Source organism: Triticum aestivum, chromosome 3B (assembly GCF_018294505.1).
Source record: "Triticum aestivum cultivar Chinese Spring chromosome 3B, IWGSC CS RefSeq v2.1, whole genome shotgun sequence".
Taxonomy (NCBI): Eukaryota; Viridiplantae; Streptophyta; class Magnoliopsida; order Poales; family Poaceae; genus Triticum; species Triticum aestivum.
In genome coordinates, this window is record NC_057801.1 from 146,831,952 (window position 1) to 146,841,858 (window position 9,907).

Consider the following 9,907-nt stretch of genomic DNA (forward strand, 5'->3'; position numbering starts at 1 on the left):
ATCCAGGTCGTACGATGGGACGAGACCGCAATCACCGATGACCAAGACTACAGCGCCCTTGCCCATGCCCGTAGTCAGCCAGAGCATGGCAACAGTGCCCCTTACCTACCCGCTACCGGGGCTAGCACGACAACACTGTTCCCGCCCTCACCGCTGACGACAGCAAGCGGCGGCCTGACGGAGAACACTGTGCGCGGCTCGACTCGGCCACGCCATGACGATCGACAAGACGGCGCACAGTCCCCCTAGGCACGCGGGGCCCGCACCTAGGGGAACCCGGCGAACCACAAGCCCCCAAGCGGGACCCAGCCCGGAGTCCCGGACGCCGACAATACGGACTCACCGACTCGGCATATTACCATTGTAACCCTGGGTTGGTTGATCTATAAAACCCCCCAGGAGTGCACGCCCACAGGGGCACGATATGAGACATATGACATGTGAGATCCCCGGCACGCAAAGCCACTCAAGATAAAGCCAGCAAGATAGGACTAGCCACTACCTAGCAACACCAGGAAGAAGGAGCAGCCCGAGCCTCGGCCAGCCTCCTTCCTCCTCGATACAGCTCCAGGAGCGACATTGTACTATCGACCATCCAACTAAACTCGGCAGGACTAGGGGTGTTATCTCTCCGGAGAGCCCCGAACCTGGGTATGTCCGGCGTCCCGCGCCCGCGCATATCAACCTTGCCTCCCAAGCCCACCAGTGCCCTCGAGCCTCCTCCTCTCTTTAGCCATCCCTTGGCATCTGTCGTGCGCCCACCACGACAGTTATGATGCTTTTACCGCAGAAGCAATTGCAATCAGATTCGGCCTAAATCTTGCTCGCACAACTCGATGCAGCAAAGTTGAAGATAATTCAGATAATGTGGAGGTGATTGCAACGCTCAGAGAGGGCTATTCATCTTCGGTGGCCAGTGCGATTTTTGATGATTGTTACTTCATGTCTTTAGATTTCAATCATATTGTTTATGAGCATTGTTTTAGAGAGAACAATAAGGTAGCACACGAATTAGCTAGTCTAGCTAGATTCACTCCTCCTAATGTATGGATGGATGCTGCCCCGACGGCTGTCATCCCCTTAATTGTATCAGATGCTACAATTGTAGCCAATTAATAAAGGAGGTGTTTATCAAAAAAACGTGCGAACCCCTCCCTCAAGAAAACTACTGATGGCTCGAGAATTATGATGATTGTGGGGAGTTTTCATTTGGTTTTTACCAGTTTAATATCACTTCTCGATTATTTCTAACGCTAATCCTTTAAAAGAGAGAAAAAAAATCTATTTTTCCATTGTTTGGCAGGGAATATCTTATATGAAAGGAAACCCAAGGAGAGCTACTGCAAATAAAGATTCTGAATTTTGAAAGAGAGGTGGAGATGATTTACTCTTAGTGTTTCTGCCACCGGAAGGGGGAGAAGGCTCATGACCTAAATTTTGAAACTACCATCCCACTCGTTGTGCAAAATGGAAGGACCGCAATAGCCAGCTAACATTCGCTGGGGGCATGACCATTTGCGAATGTTTTTTACGTCAGTTTCTTCGGAAAACGCATGGAGATTTCTGGCAGACAGAAACTTTGCTTTGAAGATTGTCGTGTTCGCTTGAAGGATTTGTCATACTCCCAACACATAAATTGCCACGGAAAATGTTTGTTTTGCCATGTTCATCCAGCGAACATTAGCTGAATAACATTTTTACCCAAAAAGAAAGAAACGGCTCACGCCTCGAACGTACAACGCCGATGATGTGTGGGCCCTCCCCCTCCTCCTCAGTGCGTCGCTCAAGCCACTCAGAGTCGCATGAAAACGGCCACTTCGTGATGGACCGTATCATCCCGACCAGGTGGCACCTGCCCACCCCCAGGATGTCTCGTGGGTGGGATCGCACGGTGGAAAGGGGTGTGAGCTTGCGACGATTGTATCTAGTGAACAAAACGAAAAGAAAAACAGCCCCAGCTGAAAAGAACCTAGGGAAAAGGCACGACTACGAGAGGAAACTAGGACTAGACATATTCACCTGGCTGGGAATTTGGGGGAATGAAAACATGGATAAGTGGGCATTCAGCACAAGCGTCCAGAACAAAGAGCACTCCCGATTTAATGATACATCAACAGCAATACAATACCACTTGTAGACGACGATGGTGCATGGCAATCATGGTTATGTGTATAAGGCAATAGTCTCTTTAGACTCAGAACCATACAAGGATTCAACAGCAATTAAGTTAAATTATATAAGAGCATGACTTCTGATGCTGCTCCTCTGATCCTGATAAAGCAAGTCACGAAGGTCAACTGCAGTAGTTAATTTTTTTTCAGAAGATGATTCCTGATGCTCGAGAAGCGATGTTGCTCCTCTGAAGTCCTGGTAAAGCAAGACACAAATTGGTTGAATGTTGCCAATATGTTATACTCCCTCCGTCCCAAAAACTTTGTAATAACTTTGTACTAAAGTTAGTACAAAGTTGAGTCACTTATTTTGGGGCAGAGGGGGTATTACATAATACTATACTACAGTATGTTGTACTACTACTGTTTGTGAAATCTGATAATGTATTACAGGGTGGTTTTTTGCACCAGGAAACCATGTGTCTGTAACATAACTACAACTGAACATTTAACATGCAAAGCCTTGTGTGTTCTTTTTGTGGTCCATATTTCTCACAATGGAGTAACTAAAATGCACAATGGGATACTTGGCACTTGCCAGTTATAGATCCTTGCATGCTCTTGTTTTTGGTTCTCTGCTATTCTGCCTAATTGCCTATCCTTTCAATTTTTTGTCAACATGTAGTATGATGCATCAATCTCTCAATTGTAAGATTAACACCCATAAACCAGGATGACCTTGTGCTGCTGGGCGACTTTTGGCTAGCTAAATGCTCATTATGCGGTCATGATGGTTTTCTCCTATGTTAATAGAACTAGATAACTGGAGTACACAAGCTGAAGATTCTGCCATTACGATGACAATTGTCCAGTGCATTGACTCGTACGATTTTCTGCTATGAAAGTTGCTACCTATTTGCACAAGCATGCACTCTGTTATGGTTCTAACCAGAGAAATTAGAAATTCAGCAACACAACATTTTTGTATAGAGTCAATTTGGGAGTTTGTCCGCAAGATCAGCGGCTAATATGTTTTCCTCTAAATGTGATCTTTTTCTGTATGTCCTTCAAGCTGACAATGATTGTTTAGTGGTTGCACAATGCTACTACTGGTTCTACGGATTAAAGTTCATTTTTACCATCATTGGAAATATTGATTATCTTTTGGATTACAAAAATGACACACTCGTGAACACACACATTGGTATAGCAACTATATGGCATACCTTGCATGGTGGCCCACCAACTAGCGGTCGAAATGGCACAAGATATGTACAATGATGATAGCAACCCCAGTAAGTGACCAGATTTTATGTGATGACACATTCCCAGAGCTCACACGTTTCTTCCTAATCGAGCTAGTAACATTAACGGGCCGAGAACCTGTCAGAGAAGTAAAATGTTGATTAGTGACGAAGATGAAAACGAGAAGAATTAGGGTCAAGTTGTCAGAAGGAAATTAGAACTTACAATCAAAATCCATCCAACCGAAGAGCATGTTCTCCAAATCATGAACAATAATTTTATCCTTCAGTACAATATCTGCCATTAACAAGCAAATTGTTGGCTCAAAATCCCAACTTTACATTGCCACTGAATTGTTAATAATGTTGGTTAACAAATAAATCTGGAATTTCATATTAAAAATATACCGCATACGCTAAAATATACTACTCCCTCCGAGCCATATCAATTGATGCTGCTTTAGTACAACTAAGCAGCGTCAATTAATATGTCTCGGAGGGAGTGTTAATAGTTCATTCAACTGACCTCCAAGTACCGTTATTTGTTCGCCATAGTTCCTTTTCCACGCAATACAGTAAATTACTTCATCCTCCTATAAAGCATATTATCATTAAATAAATTTGTGAAAAGAAGTTTACAAACTGTTAATTAACTACATATGCAATTATAATACAATTTCAACATCGAAAGACTTTCGGACTTACAGAACGTAAATAATTGTTTGGCTTAAGCTTCATTACAGCACCGCCCGCAAAGTGCAGTGTCAGTGTTGGAAATGATAAATCAATACTGTTTGAGAAGAAAACAGAAATGTGAAAATGATGTGTACCAAAAGATAATTAAAAGATGTTTATTTTTTTCACAGAGATGAAAAACTACTTGATAGATGTAACGAAGCACCGATCTGAATTCTTGACCAGGCGTACATGTGGAGACACTGCTGCAGTTATCTAAAAATAAGTACCATAATAATTGCGTAAGTAGGTTATATACTGCTGATTATAGCCAAGGCAATGACAAGGTACATCGCCAAACTTACCGCATTGATGAATGGGTCATAGGCACCATCTGCCAGGTACGTCAATGAAGTTCCTGAATCTGCAATGGTTACATGTTTACGTGATGGTCTAAAAAATGACGGTTCAATTGGAAGCTCTTGACTATTCACAGCGATACTCTCCAGATACAGTTGGAAAAAATTCCTGTATTTCATCAAAGAAGTTAGGGCATGAACTTTGGCAAGAGAATTACAAGAAGATTTATTGACAAGTGATAGAGCCAATATTAAGATAAACGACATATCCAGAGAAAAAAATGTCACAATAATAGCTACCTGAAAGTATGTGTTTCACTCGTGCATTTTCTCAAACAACATCAAAACACAAGACATTTTGTATTAGAAGAAGCACATCAAGATGACGCAGAGTACAGCAAGCCAGAATAAAGCTAACAAAAACAAAACAAAACTGCTGTAAAAATAAAAAACAGCTAAAGCTAGCAAACGAAAAAGCAACTAACTATGAAACAGGTACCCTAGTTCGCATAATATCGAGATGGAGTCTCTGCAGTACTGATGGTTATCCACATGTATAAGATTATCTGTACTGAATCTGATTGAACCAAGAAACTTACGGTGAAGGTAACAGTGAAGTGTAAACAATTCCCTCCTCCAAAATTTCTCCAAATACAAGGATACCGCCCCAATATGCACTCTTCAAGCATAGAGAGAAGACGCCAGCGATTAACCCCTGAGAATGCAGCTGTGAACTGAAGGACATTTGATGCGGCGCAAAGGTTAAAATGCCATCAAATTTTGCCTCTGCCAGTTCACCTGACCGTAAAGTGCTACAGCTGTTACAACAAATATTGAGAGTCAATAGCTGCTGAACCTATCCAGCTGAGAGCGTGCACTTCAGTTATCTTGAAGGAAATTAGTGGCCTATATGAAATAGGGAACAGTAAACTAACCCAAAAATAATAGTGGCGGGAGCAGACGATGTGTGTCCAACTGCATTGAGAATCTCTAAATGCGCCACGTCAGATATATAGTATCCCGTTGTGTTAGAATACACAGCAACTCCAGAACCATAGAGTACATGCCACTCGCAGGAATCACTCGATTTGCTGCACACTGCAAGGTCGGGGATCATGGCTTGACATGTCTTGTCTGAACATGATATCAGAGATGATGTAGATGATGATCTAGGGTCAAATATTCCTGGTAAGGACTGAGCAACAAATAAAACAGCAGGAATTATTTGTACTGCCAGATAGAGCATTTTGTTCTAATAGGGAAAATAGATTGGAGATAGAAGTGACTCACACTAACACTAGATCCACCTGGTGTCCGGCAAGAAACCCATGACATTATACTCGCGGTATCAATTAGCACGCTGAAATTCTTTGGCGGATTACCCAGTTGAATACGTGTCACATACGGCCTGCAAAAGTGTAAATTCAAATGTAAGAAAAAACTGTTGCAGAATCTGAACAACATAGTTTACAATTTGATATATTCACGCTGTACAAATGAAACTGCATCAACATCATGAGCTAAAGACTCGAACTGTTTGATAGTACACACTAACAAATTGATAGGGGGTTCAAGGTAAATGCAAAATTCAGAACGCATCAAAACTTGAATCAATTAATCGATGGGGTGGACAGGACACTGCTGGGGCTGTACATGAAAATTTCAGTCAGTCAACATGGGCGCTTGCACTAATCAGAAAAATAGGACATGGCGCACGAGACATCCTGATCAAAACCAAGGGTCCAGGACGAGTGGACGACGACGTCGGGCGCGCGCGGCGTGCGCTACCGGCATGGGCGAGCCGCGTGCGGGCAGCGCGGATCCAAGCTCGAAGGAGCAGGAGGGGTCAGCCGTGGGCGTGCCGCGTGCATCCACCACACCAACGGCCGGCCGGCCGGCCGGGACAGAACGAGGTTAGAAGGGGATTGGGGTATCGAGGAGGAGGTTAGAAGGGACTGCAGGCGGCCAACGCGGAGGCTGGAGCCTGGAGGCGGACAGACTCATGGACGAGGCGACTAGCTCATGGGCTGCAGGGCCTGAGCGACGAGTGTACCTGGTAAAAATTACTAATCGTTCACTGTTGGAAGGGGGGTCGTGGCCGCAAACTCCTTTTTACCGGAGGCGGGATGTACAGCAGCCGAATCCACCCTTCACTTGCTTTATGATCTGTGCCTAAGCACGGCCCATCCATATGTATAATCATGTATTGAGACATATGCCCTTTTGTATATAGTCAAATCAATGTCAGATGTCAGGAAGAGGCAGTACTTTTTGCAGTGGATTATACGCATGCATGCAGCATCTCTCTCCTCTCTCTCAAACAAATCCATGCATTTTATTTTTGGTTATATTTTTAGATGATCAATATTTTTTACAACTTTGTACTATTATTTAAAATTTTCATATATTCAAATTCTTGAACATAAGATCTTTATAATGATACCAATCTTGAATATATTTAAACTAGTTTAACTTTTACTATTTCAATCATATCAAAATATTAATTTCACTCATTTCAAATTATAATTTTCGAAATGATTGAAATCAGTTATTGAAATGATTGAAACACTTTTCCGAATATAGTTTTCTTTGTGAGTTTCATATTCTAGCTTGTGAAATTGTTTCTTCAATGGAGTAACTGTGATGTGTTTTACTGAAACTAGTGAAATTTATCTTTTGTAATAAGTGTAATCAGTTTTTTGAAACAAGTGAAATATATTATTTCAATTGAGCGACTGTAGTGTGTTTTCTGAATGACTGAAATGAGTTATTTGAAAAAAGTGAAATATATCTTTTTGGTGTGAAACGACTTTTTCATTGTGTGATACTGATATTTCTGCTGAGTGAAATATCTTTCATTATTTTTTGATATGATACGAAGTGAAATTAGTTTCTCATATATATTTTGTATGATTGAAATCAGTTTTCTGAAACTAGTGAAATGGGTGAAATCTGTATTTTGTAAATGAGTGCAGTGTGTTTTCTGAAATAAGTGAAATAAGTTATTTGAATAAAAGTGAAATAAAACCAATTTTTGTTGTGAAACTAATTTTTCAGTGTTTGAAACTGATATTTTATGAGTGGAATATATTTCAATATATTTCTTAGATTTGCCGTGAAATTAGTATTGCAAATGAGAGTAAAGTGTTTTCTGAAATGTGTGAAATTTATTTTGAAACGAGTGAAATGATTTTTTAACTTCTATCAGCGAAACAGTCAAAAACACTTTTATGAAATAGAGGATCAATCTTATGTTTTATGAAAGCGATAAAGATAATTAAAATATAAAAATAAGAAATTAGTGAAATAGGTTTATTTAAAACATGTGAAATTGAGTATTTCAAACACGTCTAAGTTGCAGTCAAACACGTCTAAATTGAATATATTAAACTTCTATTTTACTACTATATCAAATATATCTATGTTTGTGTGAGTTTCATATTCTAGTTTGTGAAAATGAGCGAAACACTAGAAAAAACTTTTATGAAATAGTGAAACAATTTAATGTTTTATGAAAGTGATTTAAGAGATAATTGAAACATATAAAATAAAATATATTTTAAAAATATCCAAAATTGATCTTGTTCTGTAGATCTTGTCACCATAAATTTAAATATACAAAAAGTTTCAATAATGGACATTTGGTTCAAACGATATAAGTCATTGAAAATATGAGGATGAAAATAAAATGCATGTGAGTGAATGCATGCATGCACCATTGTCTCTACTTTAACTCTTTCTCCTCTGTAAAAGCTGACAATATCTGACACTAGTACATGTATTGCTATGTGTAGTCTGATATCTGAAAATAGAGTATAAAACCTGCACTGATCTTGATGAAAACGACAAAGGATGGATCAAGCAGCGGTACATCCCGGCTCCGGTAAAAAAACTTAGTCGGGGTCGTGGCTACGTTGCCAAGAACACAGAGAGGGAGAAAATTTATCAAAGAGAAAAAAAAACAGAGAGAGAACATTTACTGCCATGGCTAAAGATACACGGCTCGTCCACCTCCCCCGCTGCTGCCTCCCTCACCTCTGCGGCAGCCGTATCCTCAGTCACCTCGCCTGCCCTCTCTCCACGCTCCCGCCTCTCGGCACCCCATCGGCCACCGTCGTCGGCCCCCCTCCTTCCCGCCCTCAGGTTCACGAGGCGCGCTGGTGCAAATTGCTCGATGCACGTATAGAGACGTGGAGAGAGTTAAAGCCAAAACAAACCTGCTCCAGCATTTTGCTTAAACCCATTTTTTAGCAACTCTCCCAATAATCCAATCCACCGTGGCACGAGCCAACTGCCTGGGATTTCACGGCCTGGCACACCACTGCCACGACCGGCCCAAGTCCATGTCGACGATCGCCGCGGCGCCACCCCGCTGGTGGCCAGCTGCAACCGCACCGGTGCATCGCCGATAGCCACGTCGCCTCCCCTTTCCCTTGGGCGTCCTTCCCCTTCCCAAGCTGGTCATCGGCGATTGCCGCACCTTCACCGAGACCACGCCGTCGGCACCACAGCGTGTCGCACCACCACATTGTCGTGGCACTGCAGCCGCCTCCATGCACCACCACGCCATCGGCTTCCTCAACGCATCATCAGGCAGCAGCTAGCCGACTGTCGCGCTTGTTCTGTGCCTCACCGTGCCGACGGTCATCGGAGCTCTGCTGGCATCTTGCGAGAGAAAGAGAGAGAGTGTAGCCACAGACGGGTGGGGGCACAAATGCATGCTATAGGTGGGGTTGTATTGAGAATCTGCTACATAAGCACACCCGCGAAGGCCCAAAAAAATTATTGGGAGAGCCCCTAAACGCACATATAGGGGGACATTTCTGAGGGAACTGCCAGAGATTCTATTAGGCTGGTCATAGTGGGGAGTAACTTAGACTAGTAACATACATATGTTACTAGTCTATGTTACTACCTTCATAGTGGGTAGTGTCATAGGTGTGGTAACATAGTTGCCTTCATTTATTACTTTATAGACTCATTATGCATTGGAAACTGCTATGTGATGGTAACATATTATGTTACTCTATTTGCCTCTCTCCTCATTAACTACTTGCCACATCATTATTTTTGCTTATGTGACATCTATGTTACTACCTATGTTACTCCCACTATGACCAGCCTTAGACGGGAGGAGGCTGGCGAGTTGGACGAGTGGAGCCAAACCGGAGGACGAACCGGGCACGCGGTCCAGTGGCCGGAGAAACCGGCTATGGAGGAAAACCCGTCGTGGCGCACAAGCAGATGGGACCAACATGAAATAAAGCATTTTTTAAAAGGGTAATAATATGGCACATGTTTGCTTAGAATAGAGTAAAATGGATAAAAAAACCTCTTAAAATATGTAATTCCTGTCAAAAGTGACAAAAGAGGGTAGAAAATAGAATTGGTTTAAAAAAGAATGAGTGACATACTCATATATCCATTTGTTTTGTTTATCATATACTCCATCCGTTCGAAAAGACTTGTCTCAAGCTTGTCCTTCAAATGGATGTATCTAGCACTAACTTGTGCTAAA

The 9,907-nt window shown here is 42.1% G+C and overlaps 1 protein-coding gene across 2 annotated transcripts; it reads right to left on the reverse strand.

Annotated features, from left to right (window-relative positions):
• Positions 1-2,079: 2,079 nt before the first annotated feature.
• Positions 2,080-6,440, reverse strand: LOC123065063 (aspartic proteinase 36). 2 transcript variants are annotated; one of them, XM_044488430.1, is made up of 11 exons: positions 6,178-6,440; positions 5,680-5,797; positions 5,325-5,584; positions 4,989-5,207; positions 4,396-4,558; positions 4,236-4,306; positions 4,061-4,145; positions 3,882-3,948; positions 3,582-3,653; positions 3,338-3,494; positions 2,080-2,367 (listed from the first exon to the last, which is right to left on the reverse strand). In XM_044488430.1, exons 1-10 carry the CDS (start codon positions 6,258-6,260, stop codon positions 3,358-3,360), a joined length of 1,275 nt encoding a protein of 424 aa, XP_044344365.1. In that variant the 5' UTR covers positions 6,261-6,440; the 3' UTR covers positions 2,080-2,367; positions 3,338-3,357. The 2 variants fall into 2 exon arrangements, with proteins under 2 accessions (XP_044344365.1, XP_044344366.1); XM_044488431.1 differs by having other exon boundaries at positions 6,043-6,438.
• Between the last annotated feature and the right edge of the window lie 3,467 nt (positions 6,441-9,907).

Bases quoted from the DNA above. Each gene is read 5' to 3' on its own strand.
- LOC123065063 (XM_044488430.1), bottom strand. From the start codon at position 6,260: ATGCACGCGGCACGCCCACGGCTGACCCCTCCTGCTCCTTCGAGCTTG. The intron at 3,654-3,881 runs GTCAGTTGAATG...TGTTAATGGCAG, and splicing joins ACAAATAACGGTACTTGGAG to ATATTGTACTGAAGGATAAA. The intron at 3,495-3,581 runs GTAAGTTCTAAT...CTTCTCTGACAG, and splicing joins CGGTTGGATGGATTTTGATT to GTTCTCGGCCCGTTAATGTT.